Here is a 26,645-nt window from a genome sequence, read left to right as displayed (position 1 = left end):
AAGCAATAAACTTGGTGAAAAGAAAAATTTTGCAAAGTATCTGCATTTTGTAGGGTAAATTAATTGCGAATTCTAGCTTTGTCATTCAGCCTAACTAAATCAAAGCTCATTGAATGGTCTTCACCTATTAACAGCTAAAAAGGTACTTGCATTTCCCAAAACCTATCTATATCTATAAATTTTCCATTTCACACCAGGGAGCCAATCTAAGAAGATGTGTGTTTAGGGATTAAGCAGCCTCATAAAAAGCAGAACACTTGGCCAGGCACAGTGGCTCATGACTGTAATCCTAGCATGCTGAGAGGTTGAGGAGGACGAATCACCTGAGGTCAGGAGTTCGAGACCAGCCTGACCAACATGGCGAAATCCCATCTCTACTAAAAATACACAACTAGCTGGGCGTGGTGGCTTATGCCCGAATCCCAGCAACTCGAATGGCTGAGGCAGGAGAACTGCTTCAACCCAGGAGGTGGAGGTTGCAGTGAGCCGAGATCGTGCCACTGCACTCCAGCCTGGGTGAGAGAGTGAGACTCTGTCTCAGAAACAAACAAACACCAAAAATCAGAAAACTGAAGCAATGTACAATGAATATTAGGAAATAGGAGGTTGAACAATAAGCATAATATGTGAATTCACTTAGGCTGACAATTTTCTTTTTAAATGAATGAAATCAGTCACCCAACAGACAGGGATTTTTTTTTTAATAACATGAATAGCTCTAGGCATTTTTCCCTTTTAATATTCCTACCTCAAAATATTAGTATGCACCCACAGTACACATTAAAAATAATTCTTGCTATAAAAACTTGAAAGGATTTTTATAATTTGTTTTTAAAAACATTTGCCTATGGGCAACTTATTAAATTATGGTTGGCTACGATTTATCAACAAAAGTATATCTAACCCACAATTTGCTTTCAAAATGACTAATATTTGAATAAACACTAAATTTAACTATCGCTGAAACTGGCAAAGCACATACAGACATTTACTTAAACATTTCTTAATTTCCGTTTTTCAGTTTTGTTTTCCATACTCTAGAACAAATATATGTGTGTGTGTGTGTGTGTGTGTGTGTGTGTGTGTGTGTGTGTTTGTCTCTAAACATTTTTTTGGTAGGCTCTTTAAAAGTTTGTAGTTTCTAGGTACTGTGCTTATGGTATCTAAAAAATTGACTCGTCCATAAATAGTGCTGCAACTGAAATTCAAGTCAGAAGGGAGAATATCTATGTTTCTGTAGCCAGCAGAAATACTGCTTAAAACTAGTGACTCAATTATGATATTCTTCATTCATGTCTTTGTTGAAGCCAACAATGGTAGGTCATGATATTAACCTTAAAATTCTGGCCAATTGTGAAGGTCATTCAACTGACACAACATTCTTGGGTAGAGTGGGTCTGTAAGCAGCTGGTAACAGATGAATTTGTTGACAGGGGCCACGCTCAAACAGTCAGGGTTAGAGAATTGGTTGAAGAAACCCCCATTGCACCATTTCAACCCTGTGGCATGGCTCTGGACTTCCGTAAGCAGACCAGTGTGGCAGTCAGCCATTAGAAATAAGGCTGCTACTTGCAGCAAAGGATTAAGATCAACCACCAGATTGAGGCCAAGCAACTAGAAGCCACAGACTCTGCAAACACTGTCCCAGGCTAGAGATCCAAGATCAGTCCTTGCATTGGGTCATGCAGGGGAATTTTCAGTAACACAAACATGCACATACGCCCATTAAAAATGTATATGTATATATGCACAGATAAATACAAACATCTATCTAACTATCTGTCTATCTATCTATCTACCTATCTATCTATCTATCTATCTATCCTATTTTATTTACTTATTCATTTATTGTTAAACTTTTATTTTAGGTCCAGGGGTATATGTGCTGGTTTGTTATAAACTGCATGTCACAGGGGTCTGTTGTACAGATTATTTTGTTACCCAGGTAATAAGCATAGTATCCAACAGGTAGTTTTTTGATCCTTATCCTCCTCTCCCCCTCCACCCTCAAGTAGGTCCTAGGGTCCATTTTTCCCTTCTTTGTGCCCATATGTACTCAACGTTTAGCTCCCACTTATAAGTGAGAACATGTGATATTTGGTTCTCTATTCCTGTATTAGTTCACTCAGGATAATCATATCCAGCTCCATCCATGTTACTTAAAGGTACATTATCTCATTCTTATAGCCAAGGCAATCCTAAGCAAAAAGAACAAAGCTAGAGGTATCACACTTCATGACTTCAAACTATACTACAGGGCTACAGTAACCAAAAGAACATGGCACTGGTACAAGAACAGACACATAGACCAATGGAGCAGAATACAGAACCCAGAAATAAGACCACACACCAACAACTATCTGATCTTTGACAAACCTGACAAAAACAAGCAATGGGGAAGTGACTCCTTATTCAATAAATGGTGCTGGGGTAACTGGCTAGCCATATGCAGAAGATTGAAACTGGACCCTTTCCTTATACCATACATAATCATTAACTCAAGATGGATTAAAAATTTAAGTGTAAAACCCAAAACTATAAAAACCCTGGAAAACGACCTAGGTAGTACCGTTCAGGACATAGACATGGGAAAAGATTTCATGACAAAGATGCCAAAAGCAATTGCAATGGAAGCAAAACTTGACAAGTGGGCTCTAATTATACTAAAGAGCTTCTGCACAGCCAAAAAACAAAAACCAAAAAACTATCAACAGGCTAAACAGGCAACCTACAGAATGGGAGGAAATTTTTGCAAACTATGCATCTGACAAAGGTCTAATATCTAGCATCTATAAGGAATTTAAACAAACTTACAAGAAAAAAAATATGAAACAACCCCATTAAAAAGTAGGCAAAGGACACGTATGTCTTCTTTTCAAAAGAAACCAATAATCATATTTTAAAAAAGCTCAATATCGTTATTGAGATCATTATATCATTAGAGATCACTGATCATTAGAGAAATGCAAATCAAAACCAATGAGATATCATCTCACACTAATCAGGACACCTATTATTAAAAAGTTAAAAACAAAACCAAACAAAAAGACAGATACTGGCAAAGTTGTAGAGAAAAAGGAATGCTTTTACACTATTGGTGGGAGTGTAAATTAGTTCAACCATTGTGGAAGGCAATGTGGTGATTCCTCAAAGACCTAAAGACGAAACTACCATTGAATCTGCAATTCCATTACTGGGTATACACTCAAATGAATATAAATTGTTCTGTCATAAAGACACATGCATGTGTAGGTTCACGACATCACTATTCACAACAGCTGAGACATGGAATCAACCTAAATGCCCATCAATGATAGACTGCATAAAGAAAATGTAGTAATGAGGGGACGGAAGGCAGCAAAGCACACTGCCATGTGTGTACCTATGCAACAATCTTGCATGTTCATCACATGTACCCCAAAACCTAAAATGCAATAAAAAAAAAAGAAAATGTAGTATATAAACACTGTAGACTACTATGAAGCCATAAAACGGAACAAGATCATGTCCTTTGCAAGGACATGGATGGAGCTGGAGGCCATTATCCTTAGCAAACTTAAGCAGGAACAGAAAAACCAGATTCTGCATGTTCTCACTTATAAGTGGGAGCTAAATGGTGAGAACACACGGACACACAGAGGGAAACAACACACACTGGGACCTGTCAGTGGGTGAAGGAGGAGAGCAGGGAAAGAATCAGGAAAAATAATTAATGTCTACTAGGCTCAATAGCTTAATACCTGGGTGGTGAAATAATCTATGCAACCAACCCCCATGTCACATGTTTGCCTATGTTACAAACCTACATATCTTGTACATGTACCACGTATACTATTTTATTTTTATTTCTGGGATATATGTGCAGGATGGGCAGGTTTGTTACACAGGTAAACATGTGCCATGGTGGTTTGCTGCATCTATCAATCCATCACCTAGATATTTATCCCAGCATGCATTAGCTATTTATTCTAATGGTCTCCTTTTCCAATCCCACCCCACAACAGGTCCCAGTGTGTGCTGTTACCCTCCATGTGTCTATGGTATCTCATTGCTCAGCTCCCACTTATAAGTGAGAACATGTGGTCCACATATATCATTTCTAATATATACATATTTATTTATAATTTAATTTGTGTATATATAGAAATATAAACATATATACATTTTTAGTAAACTGCAGTGATGGCTTCAGTGAATTAAAACAATAAAATATCAGCAATAGTCTACCAAAAAAATCACTTAGACATCAGTAGGTCTCATACAATATATTATCTAGTAATTCCAAAACCTAGCTGGAATCATTAAGAATTTTAAAAGTATACCTTCCTAAATCATGCCTAAAACCTTTTGTATATAATCTCTGAGGATGAATTCCAGAAAACTGTATATTAAAACACGAAACAATAATCCAATGACTTAAACTGGGAAACTGCTGGTTTACCAATATAAAATGCGTATCCCGACGGTGAAGAAGAGCATTAGAACCAGAGTGCAAAGCAGATGTTACTATTTGTACCATGCCTGTGTCTCAAATACAGACACTTTCAGAAGTATCCTTAGAGTCAGTAATAACAGGAAAATAAACATGTCCTAGTAGCTGTTCTGTTCTCAGATGTGCCCAGGTATGCCACTATCCAGGTCAAGGTGTAAAGTGATCAAGAAATCATATTTTTATGGGTGAAGTATCAGTATCTACTTCATCAAGAAAGTAACTCACACTGGGTTCTTATTGCTCCAAAATGCTGGGTGAGACACCTTCCGTGTTGAAGTCCTGCTTATTACATATCTCCTTTGAGAAAGATTTTCTCACAAATCCCACAGTGATCTTTACTAGTATAATTTTGTGGAAAGAATGAAGTGTAGGGGCCAGGCAGATGGATTAAAATCCTGGCTCTAACACTTACTAGCGTGTGGCACCATCTTTTCAGTCCCTGAGCTTTAGACTCTTTGTCAAATGGGGATGACAATGCCTAGTGCCCATAGTTATTATGAGGATTAGACAACACAGTATTTGTGAAGCACCTGTACAGATTCAATAATTAATGATAGTGATTGCTACTCTTTTTATTAAATAATCTGATTATTAAAATAATCTATTAAGTCTCAGTTGCACATACCATCATCGTGGTGGATTGTGCAAAGGCCTTTTGGGATTATTTAAAACCCATCTAGACCCACAAAGAAGAAAATCAAATTATTCCCTCCACTAGTTTTGTGATGGTATTTACACATCCTCTTCAGAAGGAGGAAGATACTCAAGGGAATAATTATCATAAATCTTAGTATTTTATAAAATATTTGATAGATATTTCATCACCACTTAACATTTATAAAAATTAAATGCAGATAGTTGACTCAAGTTCAGTTTCTCAAGCGCAATTCATGTCTAACTCACTTTTGATGAAATGGGATAATCATCATGAATATATCCTTTGTAGATGTAAAACCTGCCTAATCTGGAAATATGCTTCCAGTATGCTTGTGAGGTGAAATCCAAGAAAAAAATGTTTAACTTGCTTTTAAAAAAAGAATTTTGTATTTCTTTAGTCTTCTAAGGCATCTCGAAATGTCAAGCCTTATAAAATATTATAAAATGTCCAGACTTGTTAAGTTTCCTTGAAAATAGTGAATACTAATAATACTAGCTAAAATCACATTTTTATAGAGAAATGTTTCATATGAATTAATCTCCAGGACAATTCTATGGAGTCAAATATTATTTTTTCCACTTCACTGCTGAGGAAAGTGAGGTTTGGAAACACAAAGTAATCCATGTCATGCTTGTTCTTCCTAGTTTTCCACCAAGGACCACCCTGATGTCTAGGGTGGAGACTGAGAAATCCACCATGTATTAGAGGAGCTCAGAGATCACAGATACCAAGGAAAGAAGAGGAAGAAGATGAAAGAGGTGACAAGATTTACAGTGCAAATGAAAGACGGGACCAAAATGCTTTCTGTTGGAATGACCTGGAATGAAAACAGAATGCCTAAATGCATTTGGCTATTAAATACGAACTTGCACTATTGCTTTTTAAAGTGTGCTACTGTACTCTATTGGCTGCCTAGCAAGAGGCTGAAACTAGTTCAGTGAAGAAGTCCAGTTTTTCCTGGACTTGCTTATGGCCTCAGGCCCAAAGTTGAATTAGAGCTACCTCTAAGAGTCAAAGATTCCCCTTGGGAAAAGGTAGAATAAGCTAGAAACATGAGAAGAAAAGATGTTTCATCTTCTCCTTTTTATTATTTATTAAGATCTCTCTTCTTCTAGGCTAAATTCAGGGATACTATTAGCTTCAGCTTCAGGAAAGAAGTGCTAACCTTTCCCTAAGCTTACAGTCAAGGTGATGGGACCTGGTTTGTGCTTTAAGTTTGTGGCTGTCAGTAAGAGAAGACAAAGACTTGGTCAGATGTGGTGGCTTGTGCCTGTAATCCCAGCACTTTGGGAGGCTGAGGCAGGAGAATTGCTCGAAACCAGGTGTTTGAGACTGGCCTGGGCAACATAGCAAGACCCCCCATCTCTAAAAAAATAAAAGTAAAAAAATTAGCCAGACATGGTGGTGCAAACATGCAGTCCTAGCTACTTGGTAGGCTGAGGTGGGAGGATCACTTGATCCCAGGAGCTTGAGGCTGCAGTGAGTCATGATTGCACCACTGCAATCCAGCCTGGGCCACAGAGGGAGATTTTTATCTCTAAAAATTAAAATTAAAATAAGTACATAAACAAGAGAAGGCAAAGACTTAAAAGGAAGAAGAACGAGCAGTAAGGAATAGCCCACCACCCTTACCGCACACCTCACTCACCTACTCCTTATACTGTCTAAGGAGCTAAAAGCACCCATTGAACATCATTGAAAATGTTTGTTGCAGCTTCCTCCTCCTTTCCCTAGAGTAGGCTTTACTCACGCAGAATCAGGGAAATGAAGGCACAGTAACATGAAGTGATTTAAGTGCTCAGCGTGGAGGAAAATAAAAAGCTCTCTGATTTTCTAGACAGTGAAGCCTCACTAGGGAGTTTTCTGGAAGGGACTTCTCAGTCATTTCAGTACTAAGTCTCATCATCCTGCGTTTGCTCTCTGTCTGTTCTATGCTACGGTTGTTATTGCTGTTGTAATTATTTTTTTCCCCAAACGTAGCTTTGCCTTTTAGGATGGCCAGGAATAATTGCCGGGCGTGTATGCTTATTCTATAAACAGCCCCTCCTCTCCCACTGCCCAACCAGAGAGAGGTGGCCCTCCAGTGCAGCATGTCTTTGGGGGTGCTTCATGTCCAAGATCTGTTCCACCATGAAAGTTGTACTGGGCCTCCTACCTTACAATCCTGCCCTGTAACTATTAATATCTAACTGTGTTAGAACTGGACTATCCTTAAGTTCTCAGATCAGTTGACTAAACAGATCAGAGTCACCTAAACAACTGTTTTTAATCCATTCTTCATTTCTTCTTTCCTTCTCTACTTTCTCTGAGAAGACCCTTCTGTTTTTCTAGTCCCAGAGAAAAGCCATGCTCTTATCCCATCCTTCCATCTCTTCTGGGTAAACAGTCTACACCCTGTCTCCCTCTGCCACTGAAGCTCTCTCCTCCTGGATTCTTCTCTGCAGGCAGTAATGACCAACTCTTTCCAGGCTGAGCATAGTACGTGGCATATTGTATGTGCTCAGTGAAGACATGGCTGTTTGATGCAACCTCATGAGAGAACATGAACCAGAAAAAAAAAAAAAAAAAAAAGACATGGCTAATTGAAAAAAATATGTGGTCATTCCCTCAAGCAAGGCAGACATGTTACACAATTTCAGGGGCACCATTATGTTTTATTCAGTGTGAATGTGATTCCCTTGTACTGTATATTGAAATGATACTGCCCTCAAATATCTCTTCTAAAAAATCATCATAGGATTCACACAATCTTTTCTTTAAATATGGCCCTATAAAGAATGAGCATCCTTCAAAATCTAGTTTGGGAAAGCAAGTCCACTCCATCTAAGTTTTCAAAGTAAGAATCAGACATACCTTAAAAGTTTGACTTCCAGATTAGAAGAGAGAGGAAAATAAAATCCAAGTACAGATATCTTACCACTTTATTACAGCTCTATGACTTTTAATCCCATAGAAGAACACATGTTTAGAGGAATAGCAAAATCTTTATAAAAAGTCTGTGTTGGTATATTGGTTTTAAAAGACAGAATTCCAAAACCAAATGATTCAAACACTAATCCAACATGCTTGATTTGTGAGTTCTTTGCCAAGATTGCACTTCATGCACAGATAAATCAAATAAACTCACTGAACTAAATCTTTAGAATTACCAATTTCAGAACTTCAAGAATCACGAAGGAATCCAGGTGTGTAACCACACAGGATCTTAGCCTACGCCCTTTGCCAAAATATATAAATATTTCTAGACGCTCCTTCCACATGTACAAGAACTCACATAAATCTGTTATAGAATGCCTTCAATGAGTGATTCCATTTGATGAACAGAGACTACACTGAGATTTTATGCAAACGAAAGTTTGCTGTTAAAAAAACGTGTTGGGGAGAAGTAGAAAGGTTGCACATCTACACTTCTATAGAAAAAACAAGAACAATTTCATTATTCTTGAACAGTCTAGCTACCCTGAGCTACAAGCAAGCCTCGTTTGAGTAGAGAAGTGGGTGCTCAAGCCAATTGTTTGCTAATCTAATAAGTTCAACTGGAAAAAACAGTGAACGCCAGATGTGTTGCCCTTCACTGGATTGGATCTAAGTGGTTGCTACTCTATATAATCCAGTCTTGAGGGAAACTGTGGAGCTGCTCACATGTCTAGATCAGTGACTAAGGAAGACCAGCCTCTCTGCCCCTTTTGAAAATTTAATGGCTTCCTATTGCCTTCATGTTAAAGTTCAAAATCCTTAGCTGGAAAAAGTAGATTACTTAAATGAATTTGTGCTTACCTCTCCAACTTCACCTCTTAACAATCTCCCCACACCTAAGTATGTGTGCATGTGCATACAACACACACACACGCACGTGTGCACACACACACACACACACACTCACTCTAATCTCCCGCCATACTGAACAATGTACAATATTGGAAATGCCCCACCTTCCCTTGCCTCTACCTCTTTGTCTATGCTGTTCTCTCTGCTTGCAATAGCTTTCCCTTCCTTGTTCATCTGGCTGACTTCTATCTTTCAACTGAGACTTGGTCTAGATGGTACCTCCTCTGAGAAATCTTACTCCAGCCTCCAAGTCCAGTTCGGTTATCCATTTTTTTTTTTCTGTTCTTACGGGGCTCTGCTCTCATTATAGAATGTAATAAAGTTTCTTACTTAGTTATACTTCTTCCTAATAAACTATAAACTCTTTGAGAACAAGAACCTCAAATCTGGTTCAGTAAAATCTTGTTGACTAAACAAAGACCAGATATTAGTGTATCATTTTCCTGAATCTTTCTACGTTATCGTACTGCTTTCCGCTTGAACAGATAAAAAGAAGCAATAATTGAACTACACTAAATAAATGGAGATTTCCATGTAAGGCATATCACAGAAAGCCATTCTATTTAAATTTCAATTTATATGGTTCTTGATAAACCAATGCACACAATAAACTATATTCAGGTTATGGGAGCACTCGGAAAGGAATGTGCTAATTTGAGAAGGTTCGATGGAAGTTCCTAGGGTTTTATGAAGCAATGCACATACAAGATGTCAGTGAAGGGAAATAGATGCAGGATAGGTAGAATATCGATACACAGGAGAAAACAAAAAGCAAAAAGTGACTTGACTTCCTTACATAGAAGCCTGTCAGCAGTAAGAGTGGCTTGGTAAAAAGTTTACTTTCCTCAAAACCAACCTTGGGCAAGACTTACCCTCTGGCCTGGTGAGCCGTCACGTCCTGGTGAACCAACGCCTCCCGGGATACCCTACATAGAACAGGCAAGAAAAAGAGTCAGGTTCGCAGGAATGAGTCATCTGCTTACCCAGCTTTCCTGAAACAGATGAAGACCTCCAAACAAACCTAAGAGCATAATGGTGAATCCTTTGTAACTTAGAATTCAGACTTGGAAGTTATCACGGGCAAAGAATGTTCCCTGCCAGAGCTCACCTGGGGAACATCAGTGTGACTCTCAAAAGGGGCTTAAGGCAAGTGAATACAGGCAAATGGTCTTTAATATGAAAAACAGTAATTACCAAGATCACAGCTGACTTCAGAAGCTACAACCTTTTTCCCCCTTGGCAAAGGTGTAGACTAAGAGCAACAGACCTAAAAAATAAAAATAATACCTGTGGACCAGGAAGGCCAGTATCTCCCTTCTCTCCTTTTTCTCCTGGCATTCCCTGAATATCCAAAAGTACACAGAGTTAAGTTCACATAGGTAAATTCTTAGTGTTTTCTTTTCCCTCTCTGATCATTTAAACATTGCACCACAGTAAATTGCGTTTATACTAACATCCAAACAGAACACATTTTACTTTTCACATATGCCACGCCATTTATATAAGCATTTATATACCAGGATAGTTCCAACATAGAAAATACAGTCCGATATGGTGAGGCCAATATGGTAAATACATGGAGGGCAGACTTGAACATTTCAGTATTATTTATGGCTTGGATTTTACAATCTCATATCTATGTAGATTTGTTTTGTTTTGTTTTGGCTAGAAACATACTTAAATGGAATACAAGAAGGGAAAAGCAAACACAGAATCTGGCATGTAGTAAGACCTCAACCAATATTTATTATTAGTAATTACACAAATTGGCATGTTAATGCTTTGTAAAATAATACTGTAGGAGAGAGTTCTCAGCTAGGCAGACACAATAATATATGCAGCAAGATTGCCAAAAATTGAGCTTAAAGGATCTGGTTGCTTCAAATATGAATTAAAGAGATTGGTTTTATTCCTAAATTTAGACCCCTATAGTAAGATTAATGAAGATCAGTGAATATAATTAATTTTTTTTTCAATGGTACAAAATGACTTCTCAAGGAAATGCAGCTACATTAAAGTACACCATCTAAAAATCTAAAACTCTCACTCTCCATAAATGGCACTTTGATGCCATTTGAGATAAGGATCATGAACAAATGGCCTTTATTAATCTGTACCGGCAGTTACTACACATAATGAAAAAGCTTAAATGTGTATAACATTTGTTACTTTCTAGATGTTATCACATCCATTAAGAATTTAGTTAAACAAGAAAAAGGGCTATACATGTAAGCTTTGTGCTTCCTCTACAAACACAATGCTTGCAGATGTACCTGCTTCCTGTGCATGTACTTACTGATTAAAAGACTTTCCTTGTTGAAAAAAAAAATTGGCTAAGGGCATAACTAGTGACATGACACTCAATCATTGCTTTCAAAGGGACTGAGGTTCATTATTAAGGCACAGAAGACAAAAGTTCATTCTTTGTAACCGCATGGAAAAGAGATAACAATCAAACCCATCTGAACGTTTGAACACAACTCACAGGCATTCCTTGAATGGACAGACCACTTGGTCCTTGGGGTCCAGGTGGGCCTTGAGGTCCCGGAAGGCCAATTTCACCCCGAGGGCCGTCTGGTCCCTGGAAGGCAATGGAGAAATGTCATCCTAAAAGTAAGTTAGACTCTCTGACATCCAGAAAATATTTCTGCTTAGGACAATTATCATTTGTTTCCTTACATAGTTTTTCCTAAGATCTGAAATACTCAGAATAACAAGACAGAAAGCCTCAAATGATTTTACCTTCCAGGTAAAATGTCAGCAGTAAACCGTAAGAGTAAACACCCAGGGATTGCTGCAACTTTATTAATATCATTACTACTTTTGCTTCTGTAAATAAGAGTGCTGTGCCAACTTTGTAAGTAATGAGACCTCCCACACTCTATACCAAACTTAAAAGTATACATGCTTCAAGACCACCCTCCTAGTCTGCGAAGGTTCACACCGTCCAGATGAACTGCATTCTAGCTCCACTAATGTCAAACACCTACCTCAGGGGGACTCTCTGCACTTACTGAAAACTTTGCACCTAGCCTCTTCTTTCTTCCTCACTTTGACGTTGCCATCACGCTATAGCTCCTTCAATGTCCACTGAATGACCTTCCCTAGGCTTAGTATTATTTTATTTCCCTTTTTAATTTTTTTTTTTTTTGAGACAGAGTCTCACTCTGCTGCTCAGGTTGGAGTGCAGGGGCACAATCTTAGTTCACGGCAACCTCCCTCTCCCAGGTTCAAGTGATTCTCATGCCTCAGCCTCCTGAGTAGCTAGGATTACAGGCATGCATCTACCACATCTGGCTATTTTTTGTAGTTTTAGTAGAGACAGGGTTTCACCATGTTGCAGGCTGATCTTGAACTCCTGACCTCAGGTGATCTGCCTGCCTCAGTCTCCCAAGGTGCTGGAATTACAGGCATGAGCCACCATGCCCTGCCTATTTTACTTCCTTTCTTTTCAGGATCAGACATCCCTTTTACTTCAGTAACCCTTACGTCTGTAGCTTGGACCTTGTTGTGGTTTAACTAAAACTAAACTACGTAAGAAAACTTAGACCTAGAAAACCTACCTATCCTTAACCTCTTCTGTCTCTCACTCTGTGACTTCAACTAAAGCTATTCTTTTATTAAATTAAGACCTCCCAATTTCTGAGTATCATCTTAGATGTGAGACTGGTGTACCCATTGCTTGGCACAAAGAATACAGAAAAAGAGGCATTGTGGGGTAAAGTTTGGGTAGATAATGAGTGCGCACTAAGACTTGCTAAGCTTTAGGTGCATAGGAAAGCCACACGGAAATGTCCAGCAGCCCAAGGAGTTAGGCGAGGTCTGTGCTGGGATGGATTTTGGAGTAGTCGAAAATATATTTATAGGTGAGGTTATTGAGGAGAATGTATTGAGAGAATAAAAGAGAACATGGATAAAAATGAGATGATAATCAGGTAGAAGAGAAAGGAGGAGAAACCTGGGGAAGAATCTGAAATGAAAAAGCCCAAGAATTAGGAAGAGGATAAGGATGGAGTGGAACAGTGGTGCAGAAAAGGTCAAAGGAGGAGAAATTTTCAAAGATGTGTTTGATTGCGTCAAATCTTGTAGTGATCTCAAATAAGAAAAATTAAACTCTAAACTGGATCTGGCAACAAGCAAGTAATGGGGGACTTTTACAAGAGAATTTTCATAGGACTCCTAGAGGAACAGAAAGCACATGTGGGTTGAGAATTCTCTGGGAGGTGAGGATGTGGAAGCACTCAGTGATAACTATTCTTACAAGGAGCATGGCATAAGAGGGAGAGAGGAGGCAGCTGGGTTTTTTAAAATACCATGAGGGAGACAAGGAGGCAATTTTTAAATATTGCTATCTATAATGGTTTAATAATATATCATTTAAATATATAATAGTTTAATAATATATTATTATTTATTTTTAGCTTTTTGAGACAGAGTCTCACTCTGTTGCCCAGGCTGAAGTGCAGTGGCACTATCTCAACTCACTGCTGTCTCTGCCTTCTGGGTTCAAATGATTGTCATGCCTCAGCCTCCCAGGTAGCTGGGACTACAGGCACCCACCACCATACCTGGCTAATTTTGTATTTTTAGTAGAGATAGGGTTTTACCATGTTGGCCAGGATATTCTCAAACTCCTGACTTGAGGTGATCCACCTGCCTCAGCCTCCCAAAATGCTGGAGTTACAGGCATGAGCCAGTGCGCCCAGTCGAATTTAATAATATATTATTGAGAAATTGCAAGCAGAAGACCAGAAAGTAGAGGGTCACATTTTATTCTGTAAAATACAAGGCAAAAATGACTAAGACAGACCAACAAGAGGGTTGCTTTTCTCTATTTGCTGTAACAAAAGAAAAAATATGTCTTGGGGCCTTCTGCAGGGAAGGTATCTATTTCTGCATTGTCCACATTGGTGCACTTGTCAGCATCCTTTGTCCGATAAGACTTTTTCCAAAAACCACTACATACTTAAATCTGTGACTCATCAAAATCATCATAGAGAAATAACCATATCAGTAACAGTCCTATGGGAATGAATAATTGGAGGAAATGGGTGGGTCTTGGGATCACCAAACATCTATGAACTCATTTATCTTCAGATTAGGACGATCATCCAGTGATCATGTTAGAAAACACTGTGGTCATGTTGATAGAGGCATTGGGAGGGGGGAGCCAGAATCCACAGGAGCAGAGGGGCACTGTCTTTGAGTGAAACTGAGGAAGAGCCAGTGCACCCTTGTTTGAGAAGAACAAGGAGGTAGAGGCTGCAGTGAGCAAAGATCATGCCACTGACCTTCTTACAGCACCATAAAAGATGGAGCCAAGTAAGATACATCAAGTCTGTTCCAGCAAACAAAACAAACAAAAGGAGACATCTTATGATCTGAGTTTTGAATTGGCTAGTACCTGATTAATTACCTTCAGCCTTCTTGCATTTACTTCTTTTTTATCCCAATATTTTCTTCTACGTTGCTTCTTCTGTTTCCAATTTTCTGGTAAAAAGCCTTGCAATGTTCCCCTCCCCATGAACAAATGCTACGTAAATTTAGTAAGAAACCATAGTGAGCAGTAAGTCAAGCCGGATGGATGGAGAAGAGAACATGTGGAGCAGTGTGGTGGAAATGAGACGGGAGTCAAGTTATAAAGAACCTTAAATGCCTCTGCAAAGAGGGTGAACGGTATTCCGAAGGCAACAGCATGTGACGGCAGGTTTCTGAAGAGTATGATATGATCCAGCATAGACTTCAAGGAAATTAATCTGGGGGCAGATGTGAAGAATCAATCGAAATGTTAAACCACTTGGGACAGAAGACCAGTTAGAAGATTTGCCAAGAGCTGGAGAGACGATGGTGAGGCCTGAACTCCATTAGTGACTGGGCTTCTGCCAGTCCTCAGGATGCCTTTGTGCAAAGTAGAAAAACGTGTTCCTTGACATGGCTTGGCATGGCTTGGGCTCTTGGCGGGTGCCTTTGTACGGTGTACAACCTGAACCACCATATTTGATGACCCTGGCCAGTAAGAATGAAAAACAAAACTGTGTGTTTGATTATACATAGTGCAATGGAGGAGGAGGAGGAATCCAAAACCCAAGAAACTACCTGGACAGGACTGATGCCAAGTTGTGGTTCTGCATGATTCCTCTAAACATACATTTTCGTTGTAGGTAAAGGAAGAGAAGAGTGTACAAATTCTGAGAGAATGACCTTGGAGACTAAACCAGTCAGTACACTGACACTCTTATTTTTAACCTAGAAGCCTTTCTTTTTACTGAATTATTAAATATTCTTTTTTGATTAAAAAGCATAGTCTTTAAAAATAAGAAAGAAGGGTTAGGCACAACTTTCATAAAAATATGAGGAACTTTATATTGTAAGGGTGAACTAAGTCATATTCAACTCCAAAATGATGGCTATTTATGAAAGAGAGAGATGAGACAGAGACAGAGAGAGAGAGAGAGAGAGAGAGACAGAGAGACAGAGACAGAGAGAGGCAGAGACAGAGAGACAGAGAGAGACAGAGAGAGACAGAGAGAGACAGAGAGACAGAGACAGAGAGAGACAGAGAGAGAGAGACAGAGAGAGAGAGAGAGAGAGAGAGAGAGAGAGGAAGAGAGAGAGAGAGAACATACACATTACCTTTGGACCTGGTTCACCTTGCTGGCCCTTTGGTCCTCGGAGTCCTGGACCACCCTGGCAAACAGATGTTAAGTATTAGCTCAAAGGCAAATCTCAACACAGTGTATTTCATTCATTTTCCTTAATAGTATGAATTAACTCATTATTATTTTATGTAAAGGCCAACACACTATGTAATAGTATACATTCATCATGATCCTTAACTGGAAATTTACCACCCAGTCCCAGCTCTGCAGACAATTTCAAAGTTTTGGAAAACTTTCTTTGCCAAATCCATTTTAAATATTGAAAAATGGTAAGATTTTATTTAGTCTTCTATTTAGTGATTAGAGAAGACTACCATTACTAATGGATGCAAAGAATAAAGTACATTGAGCTTGGCGTGGTGGCTCACACCTGTAATCCAGCACTTTGGGAGACTGAGGTAGGAGGATCACAAGGTTAGGAGTTTGAGACCAGCCTGACCAACATGCTGAAACGCCTTCTCTACTAAAAATACAAAAAATTAGCCGGGTGCGGTGGCGGACACCTGTAATCCCGCTACTCAAGAGGCTGAAGCAGGAGAATCGCTTGAACCCGGGAGATGGAGGTTAGAGTGAGCCAAGATCGCACCAACGCACTCCAGCCTGGGCGACAGGGTAAGTTCATCGTTGTGTGAACATCCTGAAGTGTACTTACACAAACTTAGAGGCTATATGTACTTTCATCTGTAGATATTTTCTACATGGAAAACCAAATGTCCCAGTACCATCACTGAATATCAATCATATCTCCTAGTTGATCTACAATGCCAGTATCAAGTGCCATATATCAGATATCTATGTATGCTCCATTATAGTTTTCCCCCCAGTGTGTCAGACACTATTGACTGGATACCTAAAAGCCTTTTCTAATCCCCTTCTGCCTTGTATGCCTACGATAAAGGCCAAAAGAGGCAGATACTTGTTTTCTCAGCTTTTCTTAGCAACCAGGAATAGTCGTGTTAAGCAGTTTTGGCCATTTTGATCAAGATGCAGCAAACCTAAGAAAAGCAACGTGGGAAGCTAGAACAAGCACAAGTCCTTGATGAAGTTGTCCGGCAGCCTCATTTGCCTTCTTCAGACCATCTGCCTCTACACCTTTTATTGAGCAAACAATAAATGTTCGATTGTCCTCATAGTTTATGCTACCGTGTTAGCTAAATGTTCTGCTTCTCGCAGCCTAGCGTGTCCCGGTTAACACACCCAGTCTGTTGCAACTTTTTAATTTTGTTTGTGCATCTTAAATAATTTGTGTTCAGGTGAAGATCTTATTCAAATGTGACTGTTTATCTCAGAGATACTCATGTCAGAGGCACCATGTCTAAAACCCAGGGACCATTTTATACTTCTAACTTACTTTCCACCTCATCCCTAACCCTAGTCACTAAGCATATGACAAGAATTCAACAAATATTTGTGGATGAAAACACTCATCTTTGTAAAAGGGAGGGTTAGCCTATGCAAAGAGAAAATGATTCTTCCATCTAGGCCTTCCTACAGATCCTTTAGTTTTACTGATACATCATACTACTGCCTAAATTCTTGAATGAGAAAATGATCAAAGTATGTTCAACCATCAAACAGAATTTATTACATATTGCTCGAGATACTATTTCTTAGTTTAATACACTTTATTTAGAATACAAAATTTCTTTATTTCAAATTTTTGAAATATAAAATTTCAATTGATTTTTTTTCTCATTTTACATCTTTTTTCCCCCTCCAAATCAAAGGTCAACCCTTCCCTCTCACATCTCTGCTCCTTCTCTTCATTAGAAAGTTTGCTCTGTAGGTAACAAATATTTATGACTGTTCCAGCAGTATTACAGCTGAAAATACTTGAAACCCTGCCAGCTATAAACACGTATTAATGCTGGCTAAAACACTATTGTAATTAAGAACTCTATTCTTAAGTACTAAAAAGAAAGGAAAAATAAAAAACTATAGTATACATGTGAACTGAAATTGCCCTCAGGAAGCATGGGAAAGATGGCTGAGGCTTGCTGGAAAGTTTATGTTTTTGAGTTCACACAAGGCATTTAAATGCATTTAAAGTAAATTTGGGCCTATGATAGGTGGGGGAAGGATTGAAAAGGAAGCATTCTTTAAAACTAAGGCAGCCAACAGAATGGGAAAAAATTTTGCAATCTACTCATCTGACAAAGGGCTAATAACCGGAATCTCAAAGTAATTATAAAGAACTTAAACAAATTTACAAGAAAAAAACAACCCCATTGAAAAGTGGACAAAGGATACAAACAGATACTTTTCAAAAGAAGACATTTATGCAGCCAACAAACATATGAAAAAAAAGCTCATCATCACTGGTCACTAGAGAAATGGAAATCAAAACCATATTGAGATACCATCTCACGCCAGTTAGAATGGCGATCATTAAAAAATCAGGAGACAACAGATGCTGAACAGGATGTGGAGAAATAGGAACACTTTTACACTGCTGGTGGGGTTGTAAATTAGTTCGACTCTTGTGGAAGACAGTGTGGCAATTCCTAAAGGATCTAGAAATAGAAATTCCATTTGATTCAGCAATCCCATTACTGGGTATATACCCAAAGGATTATAAATCATTCTATTATAAAGAGACTTACAAACATATGTTTATTGCAGCACTGTTTACAATAGCAAAGACTTGGAACCAACCCAAATGCCCATCAACGATAGACTGGATAAAGAAAATGGGGCACATATATACCATGGAATACTATGCAGCCATAAAAAAGGATGAGTTCATGTCCTTTGCAGGAACATGGATGAAGCGGGAAATCATCATTCTCAGCAAACTGACACAAGAACAGAAAACCAAACACTGGATGTTCTCACTCATAAGTGAGTGTTGAACAGTGAGAACACATGGACACAGGGAGGTGAACATCACATACTGGGGCCTGCCAGGGGGTTGGGGGATAGGAGAGGGATAGCAGGAGTTGGGAGGATTGGGGAAGGATAACATTAGGAGAAATACCTAATGTAGATGACAGAGGGATAGATGCAGCAAACCACCACGACACGTGTATACCTATGTAAGAAACCTGCACGATCTCCACATGTACCCCAGAACTTAAAGTATTAAAAAAAATAAATAAAATTTAAAAACTGAGAAAACTGGCCAGGCACAGTGGCTCATGCCTATAATCCCCCACATGTTGGAAGGCTGACACTGTTTAAGCCCAGGAGTTCAAGACGAGCCTAGACAAGATGGTGAAACCTCATCTCTACAAAAAAGCACGACAATTAGCTGCATGTGTTGGCACACACATGTAGTCCCAGCTACTCAAGGGGCTGAGGTGAGAGGATCCCTTAAGCCTAGAAGGCAGAGGTTGCAGTGAGCTAACATCTTGCCAATGAACTCCAGTCAAAAAAAAAAAAAAAGAACAAAATTGAAAGCCTACATTATGAATGAGCTACAGAAAATAATGGCCAACTGTCAGGCGGATGACCAAGATGTCCTTCTTACTTTAGCTATGGGTGAGGTAGAAAATGCCTCCCCTGAAATGCCAGATGTAGGTGAAGGGGAGGAAGACAGCAAGTCACACTGCCATGTGTGTACCTATGCAACAATCTTGCATGTTCTTCACATGTACCCCAAAACCTAAAATGCAATTTAAAAAAAAAGAAAAGAAAAGGAAATGCCTCCCCTAAACAAATAATACCTTGAAGCTGATTCTTATATAATCTGGGGACAAGAATTTATACTGTCTGTGAAGATCTGCAAGTCAAACCTTTGAAGTAATTTTCAATTGGTTGTGAACTCAATTACACACTAAAAAAGAAATCACAAAATACATGTGGAAACAAGTTAGCATGAATAAGATCAGTAGGAAAACAAATGGCAGAATCAGAATCACACACATCACAAATTTTGAAAATATCAGATAAAGAAGCTGTACTTATATGTATAGAAAAAATATTTTGAAAGTATTATAAAGGAAAGAGGAGACAAACAACCAGGAATATTTAAAAAGGAACCAAATAAAACTTCTAGATAAGCAAAATATATAATCATTAAAATCAGAGAGAGAATAGATCATTTAAATAGCATATTAAACATAGGTAAACATAGAGTACAATGAAAAATAAATTTGAAGAAATTACACAGAATGAAGCCCAAAGAGACAAGTAGAAAATAAATAAGAGAGATTAAGAGACAGAGAGAGTAAAATGAGAGGTTATGATGTACATTTAGTTAGAATATCAGAAAAATATAAAAGAGATGATTGGGAGAGAGCCAATATTCAAAGAGATAATGACTGAGAATCTATCAAATTTAATGAGAAACAATAATATTCAAATCCATGAAGCCCCCAAAATTTCGAAATAACAACAATAAAAATCCAGACCAAGATCTATTATGGTGAAACTTCGGAAATACAAAGACAAAAGGACCATGAAAACAACCAGGGAGAAAAGACACATTTCCCACAATAAAATGACAGTTAATTAGACTGAGGGCTGACTTTTCAAAAGCAACAGTGAAACTCTTAAAACAGTGTGATAGCATTTACAAAGTATTAAAAGAAAATTGAGCAACTGCATCCCACTTTATTAGTTTGAAAAGTTATCCGATTGGTTTGAGATCAATTACATTTTAAGCAGGATAGAAAGTTTATTATTTTCTTATATTAATATATAAGCTGATAGCTGGTCCAATGAACTAGAGCATATTAGATGTAGAAAGACCTACATCAGGCTGGGCACAATGGCTCATGCCTGTAATCCCAGCACTTTGAGAGGCTGAGTGGATGGATCACCTGAGGTTAGCAGTTTGAGACCAGTCTGGCCAACATGGTGAAATCCTGCCTCTACTAAAAAAAAGATACAAAAGTTAGTCAGGTGTGGTGGCTCACATCTGTAGTCCCAGCTAATCACTAGGCTGAGGCAGGAGGATCACTTGAACCTGGGAGGCGGAGGCTGCAGTGAGCCAAGATCATACCACTGCACTCCAGCCTGGGTGACAGAGTAAGACTCGTCTCAAAAAAACACAACCAGGCCGGGCGCGGTGGCTCAAGCCTGTAATCCCAGCACTTTGGGAGGCCGAGGCGGGTGGATCACGAGGTCGAGAGATTGAGACCATCCTGGTCAACATGGTGAAAACCCGTCTCTACTAAAAATACAAAAAACTAGGTGGGCGTGATGGTGCGTGCCTGTAATCCCAGCTACTCGGGAGGCTGAGGCAGGAGAATTGCCTGAGCCCAGGAGGCGGAGGTTGCGGTGAGCCGAGATCGCGCCATTGCACACCAGCCTGGGTAACAAGAGCGAAACTCCATCTCAAAAAAATAAATAAAATAAAATAAAATAAAATAAAATAAAATAAAATAAACATAACCAAAAAAAATCCTACATCATTTTCATCTTATTGCTCTTCTAATGTTCTAGAACATTGCTTATCAAAGCTAACTTGCTACCAGTATGTTCTCATTCCAGCCAGTTGGAAAGGGAGAAAATGGTTGAGAACAGTATTTGGTTTTCATTTAAGAACAACTCCCAGGATATATGCAACACCCTTTCTCTCATATCCCATTAGCCAGGACTTAGTCATAAGGTCATACCTACTTACATAGGATTCCAAGAAATCAAGTCCCTAGTTGGATGGTTATGAGTTTAGTTAAAACTCAGGGGACCGTATTATTACAAAGAAGCAGTGGAAATGAATTTGATGACAATTAGCAATCTCTGTACAACTATGAAAACTATCTTTTAAAAACATTTCAGATGTCAGAAATAAATATATTTCAGGTGAACAAAAACTAATAATTTACCACCAATATTCTCTCATTAAAAAATATGCATGGGACATAATTTAAAATAAAGAAAAATGATAAAAGAAGAAATTATGACCCAAGAAATGGAAAATATATAGGCAAATCTAAACAAATATTAATTTGTAACAAGCAATAATAATAATCAAGACATCTAATTTGTGATGTTAAAAACAGTATTAAAATACTGGATGATAAGAGCACATAAATTATTAAAAAGCTGATCTAAGATAAGAGAATTCCAACACATCATACTGGCAAAAGGAAGATAGAAATATTGATTATTTTAAACTTTGTTAAACTTCTGGGTTAGTAAAGACTTCTTGGTTAATTATTAATAGAAAAGCTACAGAGTATACTTTCCAAACTAGTGAAGGAGGAAAAAGAAATACGAAAAAACCAAAGACAAAATAAATAAATAGAATCTCAAGCAAGAAATATTTATATAAGACAAAAAAGCAAAAATTAAGAAATTAAGAAAAACCAAGCAAGTAAAATTAAGGTTGTGGATATAAGTCAGAATAGATCAGTTATCACAACCAACAGAACAGACTAAACTATGAAAGAAAGATTGTAAAGCAAAATTAAAAGCAAAATCTTGGCATATGCTATTTAAAGAGAAATATCTAAAATACAAAGACATCAAAATGTTGCAAATAAATGACAAAAATGTATACTAGACAAAGAATCCAAAACACAACTATTGAAACATATTAATATTAGACAAGTCAGACTTGAAGTAAAAAGCTTTACTGCAGTTAAATGGTTTGATTCACAAAACAAGCCAATAGAAAGACAACAGTTTTAAATTTTTGAATATTTTAACATAATCTCAGGATATATAATGAAGAATTACAAAGAGAATTTGACAAATTGACAGTTGAAGTGGAAGATTTTAAGTCATCTATATCAGTAAGCTAAAAATAAAGTTTGAATATGAAAAATAATAATTTGATACAAATTTTGTATATACATAAAGTTTTGAACTCCACAATTAGAAAACATGTTTTCTTCTAAAATGTATACATGGAACATCTGCAAAACTTGGCAAAATGCCACATAGCAAATATCAACAAATGTCAATGAATTGGTACTATAAGTCTACCTTCCTTGATCAAGCACAAAAAAAAAAAGTCAATAAGAAAAGAATAGCAAAAATCCTACATACAATTAGAAATTTTAAAAAGATGCTTGTAAGTAAATTGTGAGTAAAAGGAATAAAGTTATAAACTCAATAGCTTATTGAAATATTAAATTTGACTACATTAGATTTAACAATTTTAGACAATTCATATTTTCATAATCAACAGCAAGCAAACTACAGACCTGGAAAAGATACATATGTATATGTGTACACGTGTATATGTATTTGGAAAAGATATTTTCAAAGCATATCAGTAATAGAGGATTGGTGTCCAGAATATTTAAAAACACCTACCAATCAATGAGTAACAAAACAAGAGAATACAATGGAAAACAAACAAAAAATTTATAGGTATATATTTATATAGGAAGAAACTTAAGTGGCTTATAGACAAATGGAAACTTATTCAATTTCACCAGCAATGAGGGAAGGTGATACTTAAAATAACAATGACAGATCAGATAAGAAAAATTCTTGTGTTTGACAACACCAGCCAGAGCTGTGAGAGTACAGGGCACCCAGATCCCTAACATAGAGACTCTGAAAGGGAAGATGAAGACAACCACCTTGAAAATCCTTTTCTTACTCTCCAACAAGTCTGATTCTAAGTGCTATTTCTAGAGCACTTACATATGTTTACAAGGAGGAGACAGAAAGGATGCTTACCATAGCAATATTTGTAGGGAAATACTCCACAGTAATGAACTGATGATGTAGTTTGATGGTGGAATATTTCATAGCATTATAACCAATGATAAACTATATACCACTATAAAAAATGTGTTAACCTAGATAAATTTTAAAGATTTCACTTTTGAGTAAAAAAATCAAGTTTCAAATAGATATACCAGGATAATATTTATGTCACTGTCAAAACACAATATTAGAATATGTAATATTGTTTAGGAATACAAGTTTATATATTAATAGTGGAGTATAAAAACATAGAGTAGAGGAAGAGAAGGAATGGGGACTGAGGTTTCGGATAAGAAATAGAAACTGTAGGCTGGGCATGGTGGCTTATGCCTGTAATCCTAGCACTTTGGCTGGCTGAGGCAGGCAGATTGCTTATGCCCAGGAGTTCAAGATCAGCCCAGGCAACATGGAGAAACCCCATCTCTACAAAAAAAATACAAAAGTTAGCCAGGTGTGGAGGCTGAGATGGGAGGCTTGCTTGAGCACGGGAGGCAGAAGTTGCACCACTGCATTCCAGCCTATGAGACAGAGTGAAACTCTGGCTCAAAAGAAACCCTGAATAGACCAATAACAAGCAGTGAGATTGAATCAGTAGCTTTAAAAAATTGCCAACAGCAAAAAAAGCCAAGGGCCAGAGGTATTCAAAGATGAATTCTATGAGACATTCAAAGAAGAATTGGCACCAATCCTAGTAAAACTATTCTGAAAGATGGAGGAGGAGGGAATCCTTCCTACCTCATCTTATAAAACCCTGATACCAAAACAAGAAAAGGACAAACAACAGAACAACAACAGAACTACAGGCCAATACATAGATGCAAAGATCATCGACAAAATATTAGATAATCGAATCCAACGGCATATTAAAAAGATAATATACAATGATCAAATGACTTTCATCCCAGGGATGCAGGTATGATTTAACATATGCAACTCAACAAATATGATACATTGCATGAACATAATTACTAATAAAATACACATGATTTTTCCAACAGATGCTGAGAAAGCATTCAATAAAACCCAGTATCCCTTTACAGTAAAAGCTCTCAACAAAAGAGGCAAAGAAGGCATTTATCTCAAAGCAATAAAAGCCATTTATGACAAAACCACAGCCAACGTCATACTGAACAGGAAAAGCGGAAAGTGTTCCCCCTGAAAATTGGAACAAAACAATGATACCCACTTGTATCACTTCTATTCAACATAGTACTGGAAGTCCTAGCCAGAGCAACCAGGCAAGAGAAAGAAGTAATGGGCATCCAGATTGGAAAAGAGGGAGTCAAACTATTACTGTTCATTGATGATCTGATTGTATACCTAGAAAATCCTGAAGATTCCTCCAAAAGACTCCTAGATTTCATAAACAAATTTAGTAAAACTTCAAATCACAAAATTAATGCACACAAATCAATAGCACTGCTATATACCAGCAGTGACCTAGCTGATAATCAAATCAAGAACTCAGTCCTTTTACAACAGCTGCCAAAAAATAAAAATAAAGTAAATGAAATATCTATGAATATACTAACCAAAGACACGAAAGATCTCTTCAAGGAGAACTATATAACACCACTGAAGGAAATCAGGAATGACACAAACAAATAGAAATACATCTTATGCTCATGGATTGAAAGATTCAATTTCACAGAAATGACCTTACTGCCCGTAGTAATCTGCAGATTCACTGCAATTCCTATCAAAATACTAACATCATTTTTCACAAAATTAGAAAAAACGGTCCTGAAATTCATAGGGAACCAAAAAGAGCCCGAATAGTCAAAGCAATCTTCAGCAAAAAGAACAAATCTGAAGGAATTACGTTACCTGACTTCAAATTATACTACAAGGCTACAGTAACCAAAACAGGATGGTACTGGTATAAAAATAGACACATGAATCGATGATACAGAATAGAGCACCCAGAAATAAAGCCAAATACTTACAACCAACTGATCTTCAACAAAGCAGACAAAAACATAAATTGGGGAAAGAACATCTTATTTAATAAACGGTGCTGGGAAAACTGGATAGTCACATGCAGAAAAAAAAGATCCCTATATTTCACCTTATACAACAATCAAGTCAAATGGAGCAAAGACTTAAATTTAAGACCTGAAACCATAAAAATTCTAGCAGATAACCTGGGAAAATCTCTTCTGAATATTGACCTAAGCAAAGAATTTGACTAAGACCCCCAAAACAAATACAATAAAAATAAAAAAAATAAATGGGACTTAATTAAACTAAAAGGCTTCTGAACAGCTAAAGAAATAATCATCAGAGCAAATAGACAATCCACAGAATGAGAAAGAATATTTGCAAACTATGTATGCAACAAAGGACTAGTATCTAGAATCTATAAGTTACTCGTATAGGCAAGAATAAAACACACGATCCCATCCAAAAATGGGCAAATGACATTAATAGGTATTTCTCAAAAGAAAATAAACAAATGGCCAACAAATATATGAAAAAATGCTCAACATCACTAATTATCAGAGAAATGCAAATTAAAGCCACACTGAGACACCACCTTACCCCTGAAAAGATGGCTATTACTAAAAGTCAAAAAACAAAAGATGTTGGCATGGATGTGGTAAAAAGGGAACACTTATTCACTACTGGTGGTAATTAATTTAGTATAACCTCTATGGAAAACAGAATGGAGATTTCTTAAAGAATTAAAAGTAGATCTGTTATTCAATCCAGCAATTCTACTGTTGGTTATCTACCAAAGGAAAAAAAAATATTATATCAAAGAGATCCTGCAGGCATATGTTTAATGTAGCACAATTCACAATTGCAAAGATATAGAACCAACCTCAGTGCCCATAGACCAACTAGTGGATAAAGAAAATGTGGAATGAATATACATATATATATAATGAAACACAACTCAATCGTAAAAGAAAAGCAATGATCATATGTTCTCACTTATAAATGAAAGCTACACTATGGGTACACAAAGGCGTGAAGAGTGGTATAATGGACTTTGGAGACTCAGAAGGGGAAAGGTGAGAGAGGAATGAGGGACACGAAACTACATATTGGGTACAATGTAGTGCACTACTCTTGTGATGGATGCAGTAAAATCCCAGACTCTAAAATACCCATTATATGATTCTTTAAAATAGACTTTGCTTTTAGAGCAGTTTTAGGTTCACAACAAAGCTGAGCAGAAAGTGCAGAGCATTACCATATACCCTCTACCATGCACACACTCAGCCTCCGCTAGCAACATTCTGCACAAAAGTATCACATTTGTTATGACTGATGAACCTATGCTGTCACACCATCAGGAATTCATGCCGAACCTAAGTCCACAGTTTACATTAGGGTTCACTCTTGGTTTTGCACAATCCATGGGCTTGGACAACTGTGTTAAATAAGCAGG

The 26,645-nt window shown here is 37.6% G+C and overlaps 1 protein-coding gene across 7 annotated transcripts in view; it reads right to left on the bottom strand.

Moving 5' to 3' along the window:
• The window catches only part of COL14A1 (collagen type XIV alpha 1 chain), a 254,139-nt gene that overhangs the window by 43,432 nt on the left and 184,062 nt on the right, over positions 1–26,645 (bottom strand). For all 7 annotated transcript variants that reach the window (XM_074387087.1, XM_039464751.2, XM_039464753.2 and 4 more), the window contains 4 exons: positions 15,612–15,665; positions 11,464–11,559; positions 10,266–10,319; positions 9,851–9,904 (listed from right to left, as the gene is read on the bottom strand). In XM_074387087.1, coding sequence (XP_074243188.1) covers positions 9,851–9,904; positions 10,266–10,319; positions 11,464–11,559; positions 15,612–15,665 — 258 coding nt within the window. The remainder of the gene's footprint in view (positions 1–9,850; positions 9,905–10,265; positions 10,320–11,463; positions 11,560–15,611; positions 15,666–26,645) is intronic.

This window comes from Saimiri boliviensis, chromosome 15, assembly GCF_048565385.1.
Source record: "Saimiri boliviensis isolate mSaiBol1 chromosome 15, mSaiBol1.pri, whole genome shotgun sequence".
Lineage (NCBI taxonomy): Eukaryota > Metazoa > Chordata > Mammalia > Primates > Cebidae > Saimiri > Saimiri boliviensis.
This window is presented reverse-complemented; position numbering and strand designations above follow the sequence as displayed.